General features: G+C 50.3%; 2 protein-coding genes across 2 annotated transcripts in view; one reads left to right on the top strand and one right to left on the bottom strand.

Moving 5' to 3' along the window:
• The window catches only part of ZNF185 (zinc finger protein 185 with LIM domain), a gene marked incomplete at both ends in the record, with an annotated part of 51,612 nt that extends 50,772 nt beyond the window's left edge, over positions 1 to 840 (top strand). Inside the window, one exon of the mRNA XM_080718912.1 lies at positions 742 to 840. Within this exon, the coding sequence (XP_080575038.1) occupies positions 742 to 840 (99 nt within the window). The remainder of the gene's footprint in view (positions 1 to 741) is intronic.
• A 12,096-nt stretch (positions 841 to 12,936) lies between these two features.
• LOC308278912 (paraneoplastic antigen-like protein 5) lies at positions 12,937 to 14,223 on the bottom strand (the record flags this gene model as incomplete). The annotated part of the gene is made up of 1 exon (XM_080718911.1): positions 12,937 to 14,223. One exon carries the CDS (start codon positions 14,221 to 14,223, stop codon positions 12,937 to 12,939), a length of 1,287 nt encoding a protein of 428 aa, XP_080575037.1.
• Between the last annotated feature and the right edge of the window lie 3,819 nt (positions 14,224 to 18,042).

Raw genomic sequence — 18,042 nt, 5'->3', positions numbered from 1 at the left:
GTTAGTTGCCTCAAAGCTATTCTCTGCCCGTCCCAGCACCCTCTGAAAGGTTGAAGCCAGAAGGCTCAGCCTGCAACCTGGAGAAGGCTAGAGATTCAGACACACATGGACCCTTGGGCTCCTCTTATTTGACACTGTCTAAAGGCCATACTGCCTTAACTTCTCATGCCAGAAAAGTCTACCACTGACATTCTTGGGGTAGCAGGTTTGTGAATCATGAAATTGGAAGGCTGGGCTTTCATATTACCTTACTCTGGCTCTTAAATGTCCCTAGCCCTTTCTGTAACAGCAATGACTCTGGCATTTACTGAGCACTTACCTTCTGCCTAGCTCCAGGATGAGTACTCTACATGGGTCATGTCCCTGAATGACCTTGATAAGTAGCACATCCTGCTGGTGAGTTGATTTTATAGATGAGAAAAGAGAGGCTTGGAGGATTTCAGTAACATGCCCAAGCTAATACATAGTACAGTCAAAGTTTAAACCCAGGCTAAATTCTGAAACTCAAACTCTTAGCCACTGCATGGTCTTCCTGCTAGCCCAGATAGTTTGTGTAAGTGTATTTTGTTTTGTTTTTGAGGTTAAATTTTGCTTTTGAAAAATTTTCTGACATGCAATTAGCTCACCATATCTGCCTGACCCGCTTGCCCATTTACCCCTGCCATCCAACTCATTCCTTTTCATCCCACTTATCACTTTGCTTTGTATGTATGTTGATCTCCCATTTGTTTGATCTTTCAGTGTGGGATTTGCAGTAAACCAATGGGTGATCTCCTGGACCAGATCTTCATTCATCGAGACACCATCCACTGTGGCAAATGCTATGAGAAGCTCTTCTAGGTGGGTGCTAGCAGCCCAAGGGACAAGCTGCCAAGAAACCCATTAGGAGGATGAAATTCTCCCTAGCCTCTCATTGGGTCTTACCCCAGGACCCTGCTATCCCTCTCAGCTTTTTGTTCAGAAGGCCTGAGTCCTTGTTTCCTATGCCCTATGATAGTTTGAGATCTTAAGTGACATGGACAAAGCCCCTCTTTTGGGACACTTATAATTTTCCAGAGTCATAGTCTCTTCCTCTCAGGAAGAACCTTCTAACTAGCACTTTAGCTGAGCCCTTTAGCTGCCCCTGGATGCCCCTAGGACTCTGTTAGCCTCAGTTTGTGATAAAGAAATAAAGCCTTAGAAAGTGAAAGGGTCTCAGGAAATACCTACTTGGTTTATGGTGGAATCAGGACTTCACCTTGGGACTTCAGACTCTAGTCCTAGCTCTCTGCCACATTTCTCTGGACCACCATTGCTTGCATAGCTTCAGATCTGTACTCAGAACCAAGGTTTTTAGTAAAACAAGCCTCTGGGCTAATAGCCAGTGGAATGGCAATTTCTAGTGTCTGAGCACAAATCAGAATACTTCCTTTGAAGACAATCAAAATGTGTAGTAACCAGACTCTTCCCAAGCTACATGCAGGTTGCCTTCTCTACAGGACACCAGTTTGCTCTAGCTGACAAGTGGAGCAGTTGGCCACCTCAGAATCCCTGGCTGATTGTTGGATTTGGTGTGCATTTCCAGTCTCATGGCTACTTGTGTTTTCTTTTAGCTCCCCCAGGCTTATGAGAAGCTGATGACTCCCGGACAAGTTTGGCTGTCCCCAGTTGCTGGCTCTCCTTCCTTCACTCTCTGGCTGGTTTCTTTATACTTCTGCCCTTCTTACATGGAAATTGCTTACATCCAGTATCATATCTTACCGATGCTATGATAATCATTTGTGTGTAACTTTTTAGAGATTTCATCCATGATCTCATTTTAGGCTTGATCAAAGGATTGAACAAAAACTCCATCTTGGCTTCCCTAAAACACATTGGCTTTCTAATGAGTATGTTAGACATGGGCAGAAGTGTGGGGTTCAGTGTGTGCTGACCCTTTGAGCTTCTGGGGGGCCAAGTTGAAGGTATTGACGATCCCTGGTGGGTAAATTGCAGGCATTGAATGCTTGGGGTTGGCATAGGCTAATGTTTAGCTTGTCTATTTGTCATATATATGTATTTTTAAATTTCTATATGCTTTTTGAAATCGTTGTTTTTGATTGAGTTACATAGCATATTTTAATTTCTTCCTCCTCTTCACCTTTGACTATATCTGCAGCTAGGATATGATTTTAGGAGGCTAGTGGCTCAAAGGATATCTGTGTTTGTTTGAATCTTGCTAGTTGATGAATATCTTTGCCTTTAATTCCTACTACCTGAGCTTAACAGAAATCCTCTCAATTGACTTTAAGGGTATGTAAATCTCTGCAGGATTAAAAAGAGAAAAGCAGCTGACATTTCTTGATGCAGCATCATAAAGCGATGACATTAATCTATGTCATAATCCTGCAAAAAGTATATCCTTGCCTCCATTTTGCAGATGAGGATAGTGAGGCTCAGAGAGGTAGTTATTGCCTTCTGAAGAACCCTGCACAGGACCACTGCTGTCTCTTTCCAGAGCCCATGTTCTTTCTAGGAGTAGTAACCACACTAGTAAGCATCAGTTTAGTGTTTAGTATATGCTAAGCACTGTGCAGAGGGTACCTAATTTCCACCAATAGCAATGCCCCTTGGACCTCCCCCAAGGCACACACTTACTAAGGGAGAAGGTGTGAAGTCACTTCTTCTCTGGGTATTCTGGATCCCTCTGGAGACATGCAGAAATCAAATTACTCCTTTTACCTTCTTCTCTTTTGTGAAAATGCCTCCAAACTGAAATGCTTTCAACCGGGAACATATTCAATTCACAGACCTTTCTAAAGAGGAGCTTGTCAACCTAGGGAAAGTTCCATTAGGTTAGCTACTGTGAGCACGCAGCCTTCCATGGCTTTCTGTTTTCCAGTCCAGACTCAATCTCAAGCTAGCTACAAGCACTGGAGTTTCAGGTACTAGAATCATGAGGACCCATTGGCTGGAACAGAAGATGCAGGCCCATCTGTGCAGGTTGTTGACACTCTGCTCAATTGTAGTTGCACTCTTAATTTTTATGCTCCTCAAGAAGAACAACCTTAGAGTGTTTGGGATACAAAATGAAGGCCTTTTTTCTTGACTTAATTATAAAATGTCTTTCTAGCTTTAGTTTCTGGACCCTAACACATTGACTTATGGACTTGTTCTTCTTGCCAAATGACCAGAGAACATTCCATTTATTTGCATAGCTGTGCATTGGATTTACCCTGAAGGTCGAGAGTGGTGAGTGGTACAGTACGCCATGTACCACACTAAATATGAACTAGTTTTCCTTTAAGTCTGGCTTCCAGCATAGGGCTTGGTATTTGGTGGGCACTAATACATAGGTGCTGGTGAATGAATGAGAGAAAAAGTCACTCCTTTGGCGAGAGGTGCCATCCCAGAGTCTCAGTACACTCTCCATAGATGGGGAATGCAAGGTAAAGAGGTCCAAGATATGGTGGTTTCCCAACTTAAAGGCATAGTCTGTCTTCAAGAGAGTTTGATAACCAACTTGCAAGATATTGAAAGACATAGCTTGCAAGATCACTATTGATCTTGATCCAAAATAACCTCTTTCATATCTTAAAAGACACAGAATTCTGTAGACTTAAGGATGAGGGTTGAATTACAGTATTCCTTCTTGTTAATTTCAAATGTTTCTAATTATACTTGCTTAATCTGCATTAATGTATACAGTTATAATAAATGTTAAGATATTACACATATCAGTGTTGAGGTTTCCTCTTTTGAATGTAATAACTTCATATATCCAGCTGTGTGATTTACCCAAAGCTATTTACCTGAATTTGTAATTAAGATCTAGAAGCTATGTATGCTTGAAATGGTAGCCTCAGCAATTTTTTTTGTTACTGGAGATTGAACCCAGGGTGAGCTACACCCCCAGCCCTATTTTATTTTTATTTTTTGAAATTAGATTTTGCTAGGTTGAAGAGAGTCTCACTAAGTTACCGAAGCTGTCCCCTAACCTGCAGTCTTCCTGTCTCAGCCTCCCAAGTACTAAGGCTACGGGCATACACCACCAAAACCAGCTTTAGCAAATCTTAATAAAGAATACTATATTCTTCTGAGTGTATCCGCCCCTTCACAACTATCACAGATGGCCAACTAGTTCTTATTTCACATTTCCAGTGACCAACAGCTCCATTCCTTGGGGAGCCCATACTATTTGTGAATAGTCTCCATTTTAGAAAATGCATTCTTCAGTTGAGTTTAAACCCATTTCCCTTCAGTTGTCACCCACCTGTGTTTTATACTCTCTCTCTTAAATACCAGTCCCTAAAATAAATGAAGATACTTCTCAGGGTCTCTCATAGCCATTTCTGCCATTAAACATCCTTGGTCACTTCGGTTTGTCCTTGATATTAATCCCAAATACAAATCTCTCAAAGGTTGTCTCAAAGCTGCAACCCAATAACTTTTGTCCACAAAGCTGTTGTTGTCAGGTATTTTGGTCACAGCAACAAAAAACCTAACGAATATGAACCACAAGACTAGCTACAGTAATGAGGATTGTTATCATCATGAGTATTTCCTTTATATTTTGCTATGAATGCATTTGTGTGGATAATACATATTTTAAGCAGATATATTTATTTTATTTCCTTTCACATTCCCTTATCATGTAACATAAACTGTACTATCAGCATTTTCAGCAATATTAATTTTATATCATCCTATTTAAGTTAAATTATATCAGGAAAGTAAACATTCAAAGACTTCATTTTCTAAAGAGTTTAGTATGGTCGGGTATTTTGACACAAACCTGTAATCTCAGTACATGGGAGTCTGAGTCTGGAGGACCACAGGTTCAAAGACAGCCTCAGCAACATAGCAAGACTCTCAGCAACCTAGTGAGACTCTCTTTCAAAACAAAAAAACGGCTAGAGATGTAGCCCAGAGGTAGAATACCCCTGAGTTCATTCCCCAGTACCACAATCACACAGAAGAGAGTAGTGTGTTTTCAGTTGTATGCAGGATAGCTGTGTCATGTTAGATAGAATTACAACCTTGTTAGTATCTGTTTTGTTGTAGTGGGGATTGAACCCATGGCATTCCACCTCCAAGCTATACCCCCAGCCCTTTTAATTTAATTTAATTTTTTATTTGAAACAGGGTCTTGCTAAGTTGCTGAGGCTGGCCTTGAACCTGTGATACTCCTATCTCAGCTTTCCAAGAACTAGGATTACAGGTATGTGCCACCACACCCAGATTGTTATTGTCCTAATTTGGAGATTAACTATGGTTTAAAGAGATGCTTCTGGCACCAATTTGTAAAGAGATGGACCTGTGATGGTTAATTTTTTGTCTCAACTTGACTGGGCTAATAATGCACAGATAGTATGGATTATATTACTTCTAGGTGTGCTTGTGAGGGTGTTTTCAGAAGAGATTAGCATTTGTACCCATAGATCCAATAAAGAACAGTTTCATTAGTGGGGAAGAGCATCATCCAATCCCTGGAGGGAGCAAATAGAACAAAAAGGGGAAAGAAGCATGAATTCTCTGTCTCATCATACATATTCCTATCCACAGACATTAGAGTTTCTAGTTCTTGGGCCCTTAGGCTTTAAGGCTTAAACCAATAGGCCAACTCCACCCCTTCAACCTTGGGCTGGGAGTAACACTATAAACTCTCCCAGTTCTAGGCCTTTGGGTTTAGACTGGATTATACCACCAGCTTTCCTGACTCTCCAGGTTGCAGATGCCTTGACATAGGACTCATTGGCCTCCATAATCACTTGAGCCAATTTCTATGATCATCTCTCTACCTAGAATCTCCTGTTGGTTCTGCTTTTCTGGGGAACACTGACTAATACAAATGGGTCTGTGTCTGAGCTTGCCATAGGTAAATAAGGAGACTATCCCTGAGTCTCATTTTATGGGGGAAGGGGGCTTTATTAGTTTCCTAGGGCTGTTATAACAAAGCACCACAAAACAGGTGGCTTAAGAACCAGAAACATTCTTTCAATGTTTTGGAGGTCAGAAATCTGAGGTCAAGGTATTTAAAGGACTGGTTTCTCCTGAAGAATCTGCTCCAAATCAGTCTCCTTGGTTTGTGGATAGCTGTCTCCTCCTCATGTCTCTTCATAGTCTTCCCTCTGCAGGTATCTCTATCCTAATTTTCCTTTTTTTTTTTTTTTGGCGGGTCTGGGGATGGAACCCAGAGGCATTTGACCTCCGTGGCAGCTACACACCCTGCCCAATTTTTTATTCTTTATTTTGAAACAGGGTCTCACTGAGTTGCAGAGGGCCTCACTAAGTAGCTGAGGCTGTCCGCGAACCGCGATCCTCCGGTCTCAGCCTCCCAAATGCTAGGATCGTGCGCCACCACGCCCGGCTTAATTTTTCCTTTTTATAAGAACACCAGTCAGACTCGATTACAGGCCATTCTAATGATCTTATTTTGCCTTGATTGCCTCTTTAAAAAAAATTCTAAATAAGATCCCACTTTGAGGCACTAGGGGTTAGAATATTAACATATCACTGTTAGGTGAAAGAAGACACAATTGAGCCCACACCAGTGGTTCTCTGTACTGAGGCATTTTCTGGAACATCAAAGGATGGGAGATTTTGTAACTATTGCTGTTTGCCAGGATGGCAGGGCACTAGCAAAGTTTAAAATTGTTAGTGGGCAAATTGGCCCAGTGTGGGGCAGCTAAAGCATTCTCAGGACTGACTCCTGCATCTTGGGCTCAGGGAGAAGAAAGTCATGACCTTGTCTTTAGCATCACAATACTTCCTGGAACAGGATCACAGATGCCTAGGGTACTCAGTGGAGATCTGGGCTCTTAGCCCTGCTGCTAGAGGAATCTGATCACCTGCCCCCATCTCAAGGGCAGGAAAGCACCTGACTGAGGGCTGCTTTCCGTGTGTGTGTGTGTGTGTGTGTGTGTGTGTGTGTGTGTGTGTGTGTGTTTTACATTGAGCCCAGGGATGTTCTACTGTTCTACTTCAAGCTATACCCTTAATACTGTTATATTTTTTATTTGGAAACAGGGACTCACTAAGTTGTAGGGGGGCTCACTAAATTGCTGAGGCTGCCTGAAAACCTGCAATCCAACATGTCAACCTCCCGAGTACTGGGATCACAGGTGTGAGCTGACATACCTGGCCACACTTCTTTTTGCTATTGAGGCCAAGACTTGCAACAATGAGCTGGAGATAGAAGAACCTGTGGATTTCTGCTATTAGAATTCAAATTTGAGCTAAGGCAGGCGGCTGGAGCCTGGTACAGGGCAGCTGGGACATGCTGCCAGCCAAAGACACTCTATTGATTCCTGTGTGCAGGGACAGCAGGCCTAGTGGCAGGCTCCATAAGGAGGAGGTAATGTCTTGAGGAAGAGGGGGCCTTGGGAGGGGCTACACAACAAATGATGGAAAATTCAAGTGGGGAAATCTTGAAGAGTGTACCCACAAGTGTAGGGCCAGCCTGGCCTGGGAGGACCTGGGGTACAAAATACAGGGGCCCTCAGTCCTCAGTAGTCCTGGGCCTGAGAAGCAGCCATTAGGTGCTTGAGCTTCAGCCCTTACTCAGTTCACTCTGAGATGAAGGAGCCAAGGGTTTGGCAGGGTGGGACCCCACAAATGGCCCAAAAGAAAAGGGAGAGCTGAGAGTAGGGGCACTTCTGTGGGCCTCTGCTTTTATGCCAACCTATGTGCCTACTCCTAGGACCTGTGATGGGCCAGACTCCCTGGGTTATGGCCCTCGTCCTATCACCCATGCCACAGAGGCTGGTAAAGTGACTGCCTCACCATATCTTCCTCTTTGTAGGAAATGAATATCCACACATGTTCCCAAAACATGCAATTTGAAGTCCAGGAGCAGGTGAAAGCTGGGAGCACAAAAGGGTCACTGAAGGGATTGGAGCTTATGAGAGGTTCCAGCACTGCCCTTGGCTTGCCCCTATCTTTGTTTTAATCTGTGAAATGATATAAATGTGCAATTACAATGTGATAGATCCACATAACTTTTCAAAAAACTTAAATCCCAAACATGCAGATCTTTCACAAACCATGAGGTAGCGGTCAAACCCAAGGACACTGCTGCTGCTGATAGAACTACTCATGGTCATCTATTCTTGGCCTCACTCACCAGAATTAGGTTCTGACCAGACTCCTCTACCTGGCACAGGAGACGTCTCTGACCCTGGGAGTCTCTGGCTTAGAAGCAGTCCCGTAGAAGGTCCTTTCAGTGCCTTTGAGGTGGGCATCTGGTAGGCATGAGGTTATTAGAACCAGATTTCTATTATTCCTTCTGTGGCCAAATTGAATCGTGGCTGTCAGATAGCAAGGAGGGACTGGGAACAAGATATAGGGAAACCTAGACTACTTGAAAAGAAGAATCTGATTGTGGTAGTTCAGAGAATCCCAATCCCTAATTGTACCCCAACAGCTGCATGAGCCTTCTCTGAACCTGGGAATCACTGGCTTAGGGACAGGTTCTGCTCAGGACCCCAGGAAAGCATAAGAGTGGGATTTTGGGTCCCCAAATCATACACAACCCACCCAGAGGAATTTGGTGGGCAGTGTGCAGCTCTACCCAAGACAGAGTAGGAGCTCTGTACATGTGAATATGCCAGTGTCAGTCAGGGATGAAGGGGATAAGACACCTTTGTAGGGCAGGGGGATGGAGGCCCTTGCCGATTTCACTATTCTGGGAGCTGAGGGAGGGGCTGTGCCTCCAGGGACCTTCTTCCCAAGGCTCTCCTCTGAATCTCCAAGGGGTCAGCACACAGAAGCCGCCCAACACACCTTCTGACACCCATTCAGTGACACACTCACATTCAGTGATACTCACGTATTCAATAACACTCACACTCACCAATGCACCCACAACACATGCACAAGCTCACAGGTTCAATGACACACAATGACAGAGACATCCTCATTCTGTGTCACACGCAAACACACACGCTCACACAAAATGACACACCCACATTCAGAGATGCACCCTCACTATTCACACACGGGTCTCACATTCTGGAACACACTCACTCTCACACATATTCATGGATATACACTCACTTCGTGGCACACTTCGTTCACATACACGCTCAGTGATGCACACCCGCACACCCTCAGCGATGCTCCCATACACTCCTGCATGCCTTCACCCTTACACACTCAGAAATTCATGCCAATACCTGTGCTCCTGCACATGCACACAAACACAGAGTCAAACCTGCTCAGTGACCACAGCACACACGTGGGCCCACTGTGCCCACAGGACGGAAAAGGACAAGGAGCTCGCACAGACAGGTTGCAGGCCCCTCTCCTGGCCTGTCCTCCTGTCTTGCACTCCCAGGCCTGGAGGGGATTCTTAGAAAACGACCACTTGCCGTGGCCCTGCTGAGACATACAAGGAGGACATACAGGAGACAGTGACTTGCCTGAAGGAGGCAGAAGATGCAGAATGCAGCTGTAGCCACATCCCATTCCTCCAGGGTGCCCTTTCAGGATGCCAGCTGAGTCCCATGTGCCAGGGGGCTGCAGGCATGACCCTCTGGCCTGCTGCCCACCACTCCACCCCCGTGCACTCCAGAGCACCTGCATTGCCCCTGTGTGCCCGGGGCTCTGAGGACTTGCCACCCCTTAACCGTACCATCTACAGCCCTCCTTGCAGTGCTGAGTTAGCCAGAGACAGCCCCCAGGTCTCGGCCCTGGCTCTTTGGCTGCTTGGAAGACCATGTCCTTCGTTTGTACTGTGGGGACAGTCAGAAGCTCTGTCCCTTCAGAATGACGGGAGGACACTTGTGGGCACAGACTGAGCCAGCTCAGGACCACTCCATTTCTGCACCGATGGTACTGAGGGCTCAGTAGGCTGCAGTGACTCAAGGCAGGAGGGGACCCCTATGCAGGGCCATCCAAAACCCAAATGCCTTCTCCCAGGACTCGGGGGTGGCCCTCTCCCAGCTCTCAGGGGCTCAGGGTGGGAGTATCACTCCCTGCCTTCCTCCAGGTCCCAGAGCTCAGGCATGAGCATGTGGAGCCCCTGCCTGGCCCAGCCCCTGTGCCATGGCCACCCCCCTCCCAGAGCCAGGAGTAAAGGTACCTCAGTGGTATGACCCGGGCTGGCCACCTGTCTGCTGGCAAGGGTAGGCTGAACGGGGCGGGTGGCAAACATAACCCGTTTCCTTCCTAGGCGGGCACTCAGCTCCTGGCAGGAGTGTCTGACTTCATGCCCTGCCCTTTCCTGACCTTTTTGCTAGCCTAGGAGTGCACATGTGCCCTCTCTGATCCTCCTGGATACTTACTATAAGTCTCATTGCCCTGCTTGGGATCCTACTGTCCAATGCCCTCCTTTCAAAGCCCAACTCTCTCTTTTTTTTGTACTGGGAATTGGATTCAGAGGCATTCCACCTCCAACCTACACCTCCATGCATTTATTTATTTATTTATTTATTTGGTGGTACTTGGGTTCCTGGAAACCCCCTACCTACGGGCTACACTCCCAGACCCATTTTATACTTTAAAAAAAATTGGAAACAGGGTCTCTTTAGCCAGCGAGGCTGGCTTCGAACCTGTATGATCCTCCTGTCTCTGCTTCCCAAGCGCGGGGATTACAAGCATGTGCCACCACGCCCGGCTATTCTTTTATTTTGAAACAGGGCCTTGGTAAGTTGCTGAGGCTGGCTTTAAACTAGTGATTCTCCTGTCTCAGCCTCCCAAGTCCTGGGATTATAAACATGCTCCACCACACCTGGCTTCTAACACACTTATTATTGAGGGCTTCCTAAACGCCCTGAGGACCAAAGCAGCCACTGCCCCAGATGCCCACTAGAATCCTGTTACTTGGCACAGCCAGCCCAGAGACCCCCTCAGCCCTTCACAGCTCCTGCCCTGCAAATAGGAAAATGTTAATCAGATAGTGCTATTCACTTCATACCCCCTATCTCCAGCAATGGCCTCCCTTACTTCCCCACGGCCTGAGAAATTCAACTGCAACATTTCATAAAATTTATTGAAGAAAACATTGAATGAACCATTAAAGAAAAGGGGATAACAACAAAGAGAGGAACTCCTCAAAGCCGGCCATTAGAGGCCACAGGTCCAGGCTCACACCCCTACTGGGGCTCCTGATAAGATACCTCATCACTCCTGCCATGTTCTCCCTTTCTGAGGGCCCCAGATCTGCCTCTGTCCAGGACTGTGGCTTCTGGCACTCACTTTAGAGAAGCCCCTTCCTGGGCTTCCCCACTGCAGGGTAGCTCTTGCCCCATGGCCAGCACAGGACAGTCACAAGACACTGCAAAGCATAGCAGAGAACACTCTACAAGCTAAGGAAATGAGTCACAAGTAACAACAAAATGAACATCAAAGTACAGTCCCAGTACAACAATGAACATTCCCCACCAAGCCAAGGAAACTGAGTCACAAGTAGCAACAGAAGTGGAACATCAGAGCAGAGTCCCAGCCGTCTTGGTACAGTTCTTCGAGTACCAGGTGAAGTCAGTCATGGGGTGAGTGTGTCAACCACACCCTCATCATTGCTGCCGTCCATCCTTCTCGCCTCTCCTGGGATTGGGCTCAGAGTGGTCTCCGGGGAGGAGCTGCTCAGCTAAGAACGCATACATACACACATCTCCATGAGAAGAACAAGCAGCAGGCAGGCGGCTGGCCTAGATCTACACTGGAAAAGCAGAGATTGCGCTCATGATACTGGAATGGAGCGAGCAAGGCCTTGGCTGGCACAGAAGGAAGCTCACAACACTTGACCAGGCCTGGAGGGGGACCTCCAGTGGCACAGGCTTGACACACCTCACGGCCTTGCACAGGAATGATTTTGCTTGAGGTGGATCACTAAGGGGCCTACGGACAAGGTTGGGCTTCCCAGGACAGGGGACAGCATGCCCCTGGGAATGGTGAGTGGAGAAGGAGAGGCGGTCCCCCTGTTAAGGGATCCAGGCAGCTGGCTCTGCTGAGATGGCTGCTCTCCACCAGGGTTTCCCAGTCGAGGGCTGGTGGCAGACGGCTTCAGCTGATCTCATCTAGGCCATGGCTACCGCTTGGTGGGTGCTGCCACGCTGGCTGCCCTGGATGGCAGGGTTTAGAGTGGCCTTGGTGGTGGCCTTTAGTGAAATGTGACTTGCAACACCAGGCTCCAGGTCCCCCCGCCTGCACTCTCTGGGGACTGTACTACAAAATACAACATAATCGCCTCCTCAACCTCCACTAAGTCCTCCCTCTTCCTCCAACTCCTCCTGTTTGGGAGGGTGTCTTCTCCTCAGTCTTTGATGTCCTTGCCCTAGCAGCCCTCGGGCTATAAGGGAAGAATCAGCCTGGCGCTGGGCTCCCCAGGCTTTGGGGCCAGGAGACCTGGCATTTACTCGCGCAGGGGCTCCAGGGTGCTGCCTTCCTGGGGCTCCCCTAGAGCAGTGTAGATGATCCTGAAGATGGGCTGGACCCTGCGGCATCCCCTCCGCAGCATTACCTCTCTCCCCTGCAGCTCTTGCTTACAGGTGCTGCCTCCTCCTGCCAGGGGTGGGCCCAGGCTGGGCTTCTCCATGTCCTGTGTGGCCCGGGGGCTGGTAAGCATGCTTAGCCCAGAGCCCACAGGGTGGGCATTTGGAGGTGGCCAGAGGACTCGGCCGACATCCAGGGCAGAGTCAACAGCCTTGCCATCTTCCTCCTCTGAATCGCTGAGGTCTCCACATGAGGCTCCGGAGCCCCAAGTGCTGTGTTTTGCAGCTTCCTTCTTGTTTCTCTGGAACTTTTGGGGGACTCCACAAGGGGCCCTCACTGAGCTTTGTGTGGTTTGGTCTTGGTTGGTGGAGTGGCTTTGAATTGGTGAAGAATAAGGGAGCTTTGGCTTAGCCTGGGCCAGACTGACCTGCCTTTCTGCCCAGCTTGAGTCCCTTGCTGTTTCTTTCTCTTCCCTCAAATTTTCAAGGTATACCTTCTGAGAGCTAGGGAAAGGATAGCATGGATCTGCTGAGCCTATGCTTCCTAGGGCTTGGGGTGGCTCATGGCCCCAGCCCCTTCCTCGTTTCCCGAATCTTCTGTTTCATCATGGAGGTTTTCTTTAACTACAGGTAGGTATTCATCCACAGGAAACACTGTGTGGCTGTAGCCTTCATCTTCAGTGCTGTGGCTATACACTACTCGCCTGCGCTTGTGCAATGGCACCAACCCTTCCTGTGTAGTCTGGGTGCTGCTCTCACTGAAAGACCCTGACTGCAAGGGGACACTGACTTCTGCCACTGACTGTCTGCCAGAGGACCTGCGGCTCCTCCCCACTTGTTTCTGCTTCTCTTTCATCACCTCCATGGTAACCCCCCACTCCTCTTCATCTCGAATGAGCTTCATTAATTCCAGAAAAGTGGGTGGGCACCCTCTCTGATCTAAGAGATCCAGTTTGCCCCGAAGGGCACTGGTTAAGCAGGCTCTAGCTAGAATATGTTTGAGGCGAATCAATCCTGAGCTTTGCGCAGACAGTGGGCTTTGCTGCACAGCTTTCTGCAACAGGGGCTCTATACGCAGCAAGAAAGCAGAGGTCTTTTCTCCGGACTTCTGACAAGTTTGAAGAAACCTGAACTGGGAGGTCCTATAGTCCTCTTTATTCCCAAAGATCTGCTTCAGGGCGTCCAGGCACTCCTCCACTTTCATGGAGTCATTGCTGGCCCGGAGCGCCCGCATAATTGATAATGCAGGCCCACGTAGGCCCTCTAGCAGGCGCCTCCTCTTTTCTACATCTGACACCTGCCACATCTGCATCATCTCAGTGGCTTGCTCTAGCCAGACCTCAAAAGTTTCTTCGCCCGGGCCAGGGAAAGCACTTCCTGAAAACACTTTCAGTTTTCGGTACCACATGCTCTCTCTCAGAGGCTGCAAAACTCGTGGTCTGTCTTGATCTGAGTCCTCTATCTTTATGTCTTCCTGGGGAGGGCTGCTATATCCCAGGGTTTTGGCCACATCCACCATTCTCCGGCCCTCATCTTTCAGAAAGTAGGCCAGTCTATTGATAAACTCATCATCTGGGTTACGGGGTTTTACCACCACTTCCCAGGCACCCCCCTTTCCTGGTATCTGACTGGGTATTGACCCATAATTGACAGTGTCAGCCAATTCAATAAAAACTGCCTTAGCATTGTCTTCCCTCATGAACATTCTGCCCAGCACCTTGTATGTGCACAGGGGATGTAAGCCTGCCTTCACAGTCTCCTTAATTTCATCCTCACTACACTCCACAGGGATGCCCACAATCAGCAGGGCCTTCCTGGGGTCCAGGTCCATCCCCCTGCACCAATCTTCTAACAATGTCACAGCCATTACTTCCACTTTCTATGGACTAATAACAATTAGGCAGTAATCAGCTCAGAGTTGTAGCAGGACTCAGAAAATTCTGAGTTGATACTAAGTAGGAAGGCAAAAATGTCTCAGGTTTCCACAGCCTACAATGCAAATGGAGTAAGAACATAGTTAATGCTTGACCCCCCCCAAGTCCCTCCTCTGCCCCCAGTTCTCCTTTGAGAAGTTTTCTCCTTGCTTCCCAGGGCTCCTCCAATCATTTCAGGGAAGGTCTCTCCAGGAAACACTCCCCCCAACTCACCCTTCCCTGCTGACCTCCTCCTGCTTCGGGTTCCTGCTTGGGAGTCCAAGAACTCTGCTCTGTGTGCTTCAGGTGCCTGTGGTGAAAAGGCCTACTTCAGGAAACAGGGCCTAATGCCTGTGGACACTGCAAAAATGCTCTCCTGCCCACTTGGAGCTATGCAGGTCCAGGTCATCCAGCGCCCTCCTTGCTGGGCCAAAGGGTAGAAACAGGAGATGCAGAGCTTCCCCCCTTTCTCAGGAAATGCCTGACAGATAAGAAAGATGGCCGGAGCTCTGTGCAATGTAACTAGGGTGGTGGGTGTGGAGAGTGTGTGACAAGCTGCAGTATTGCCATGGATACCCAGCACAGAGTGGACTGTGGGTTTCTGTCATAGGGGAATGTCATATGGTAAGGTTAAGGCCCTCCAGGAGCAACAGGTGATGTCACTAGCCTCCAACCAATGAAACAGCCTGGCAACAAGGAAGGTGGGGGTGAAATGAGTAGCTAACAGGGAGTGAGTGCTGCAAAAACAGGAGCTCAGAGTTACTCATCCGGTGGAAGCTGCAGTCAGAGGCAGACAGGGAAAGGGTTCCCACCGAGGCACTAAGCATCTGGCAGGCAGCCCCTCCCCTCCTTTCTTCTCCGGGATTCCAGGGGCCCTTCCCGACCTAGCCCACACCATAGATGCTTACCCTGATGAGTGGGGCCCCACTGCAGTGCGGAGTCTGGGATTCCGTCGGCCCAAGAAGCTTAGGTTGACCCTCTAGCTCTGTCCAGTCACACAGTTCCTGATCAAAAGCTGGCCCGTCCTGTTCCACTGGATCTGTCCAATGCAAGGCAGAAGTATTTTTACTATGATTTCAGCCCTCATTTCCCTGCTATACTGATTACGAGCTACCCAAGTGTCTTCTCCCAAGAGGCTATAGAAGAAACTGCTCAACTGGAGGCCGCTGATAGGGCAGAAAGCATCTGCAGAAAGCATCTGCAGAGTCTGGCTGTCCCACTTTGCCCACTGTAAACCCCGCCCACCAGGCCCTACCCCAACCAAGCCCCACCTTATTACCAAGCTCCACCCCCAGGCACGCATTTGCTTCCAAGCTCCGCCCCTTCATGTTCCACCTCTGCTTCCAAGCCCCACCCCACTGCCAAGACCTGCCTTAGTTCCAAGCTCCACCCCTCCCCAGGCACGCCTCTGCTCCCAAGCTCCACTCCTCCAAGCTCCACCTCTGCTTTCAGGCCCCTCCCTGCTGCCAAGACCCGCCTTACTGCCAAGCTCCACCCCTCCCCAGGCACGCCTCTGCTCCCTAGCTCTGCCTCCCGACCTCTGCTTCCAGGCCCCTCCACGCTGCCAAGACCCGCCTAACTGCCAAGCTCCACCCCTCGCCAGGAACGCCTCTACTTCCAAGATCTGCCCCTCCTGGCTCCACCTCTGCTTCTAGGCCCCACCCAACTGCCAAGACCCGACTTACTGCCAAGCTCCGCCCCTCCCCAGGAACACCTCTATTTCCAAGCTCCGCCTCTCCAGGCTCCACTTCTGCTTCCAGGCCCCACCCTGCTGCCAAGACCCGCCTTACTGCAAGCTCCACCCCTCCTCAGGCACGCCTCTGCTCCCTAGCTCCGCCTCCCCACCTCTGCTTCCAGGCCCCTCCCTGCTGCCAAGGCCCGCCTTACTGCCAAGCTCCACCCCTCCCCAGGCACGCCTCTGCTCCCTAGCTCCGCCTCAGCAGGCTCCACCTCTGCTTCTAGGCCCCACCCAACTGCCAAGACCCGCCTTACTGCCAAGCTCCACCCCTCCCCAGGCACGCCTCTGCTCCCTAGCTCCACCGCCATAGGCTCCACCTCTGCTTCCAGGCACCTCCACGCTGCCAAGACCCGCCTTACTGCCAAGCTCCACCCCTCCCCAGGCACGCCTCTATTTCCAAGTTCCGCCTCTCCAGGCTCCACCTCTACTTCCAGGCCCCACCCTGCTGCCAAGACCCGCCTTACTGCAAGCTCCACCCCTCCCCAGGCACGCCTCTGCTCCCTAGCTCCGCCTCAGCAGGCTCCACCTCTGCTTCTAGGCCCCACCCAACTGCCAAGACCCGCCTTACTGCAAGCTCCACCCCTCCCCAGGAACGCCTCTGCTTCCTAGCTCCGCCTCAGCAGGCTCCACCTCTGCTTCTAGGCCCCACCCAACTGGCAAGACTAGCCTTACTGCAAAGCTCCACCCCCCCAGGCACGCCTCTGCTCCCTCGCTCCACCGCCCCAGGCTCCACCTCTGCTTCCAGGCCCCTCCACGCTGCCAAGACCCACCTTACTGCCAAGCTCCACCCCTCCCCAGGAACGCCTCTACTTACAAGCTCTGCCCCTCCAGGCTCCACCTCTTCTTCCAGGCCCCACCCAACTGCCAAGACCCGCCTAACTGCCAAGCTCCACCCTCCACCCCTCCCCAGGAACGCCTCTATTTCCAAGCTCTGCCCCTCCAGGCTCCACCTCTGCTTCCAGGACCCTCCCTGCTGCCAAGACCCGCCTTACTGCCAAGCTCCACCCCTCCCCAGGCACGCCTCTATTTCCAAGCTCCGCCTCTACAGGCTCCACCTCTGCTTCCAGACCCCACCCTGCTGCCAAGACCCGCCTTACTGCAAAGTTCCACCCCTCCCCAGGCACGCCTCTGCTCCCTAGCTCCGCCTCAGCAGGCTCCACCTCTGCTTCTAGGCCCCACCCTGCTGGCAAGACCCGCCTTACTGCCAAGCTCCACCCCTCCCCAGGCACGCCTCTGCTCCCTAGCTCCGCCTCCCCACCTCTGCTTCCAGGCCCCTCCACGCTGCCAAGACCCACCTTACTGCCAAGCTCCACCCCTCCCCAGGAACGCCTCTACTTACAAGCTCTGCCCCTCCAGGCTCCACCTCTTCTTCCAGGCCCCACCCAACTGCCAAGACCCGCCTAACTGCCAAGCTCCACCCTCCACCCCTCCCCAGGAACGCCTCTATTTCCAAGCTCTGCCCCTCCAGGCTCCACCTCTGCTTCCAGGACCCTCCCTGCTGCCAAGACCCGCCTTACTGCCAAGCTCCACCCCTCCCCAGGCACGCCTCTATTTCCAAGCTCTGCCTCTACAGGCTCCACCTCTGCTTCCAGACCCCACCCTGCTGCCAAGACCCGCCTTACTGCAAAGTTCCACCCCTCCCCAGGCACGCCTCTGCTCCCTAGCTCCGCCTCAGCAGGCTCCACCTCTGCTTCTAGGCCCCACCCTGCTGGCAAGACCCGCCTTACTGCCAAGCTCCACCCCTCCCCAGGCACGCCTCTGCTCCCTAGCTCCGCCTCCCCACCTCTGCTTCCAGGCCCCTCCATGATGCCAAGACCCGCCTAACTGCCAAGCTCCACCCCTCCCCAGGAACGCCTCTACTTACAAGCTCTGCCCCTCCAGGCTCCACCTCTGCTTCCAGGCCCCACCCAACTGCCAAGACCCGCCTTACTGCCAAGCTCCACCCCTCCCCAGGCACGCCTCTGCTCCCTAGCTCCGCCCCACCATGCTCCCCCTCTGC

This window comes from Muscardinus avellanarius, assembly GCF_963383645.1.
Source record: "Muscardinus avellanarius genome assembly, chromosome: X".
Lineage (NCBI taxonomy): Eukaryota > Metazoa > Chordata > Mammalia > Rodentia > Gliridae > Muscardinus > Muscardinus avellanarius.
Note: the sequence above shows the minus strand (reverse complement) of the source record. Positions and strands in the feature narration are given on the sequence as shown.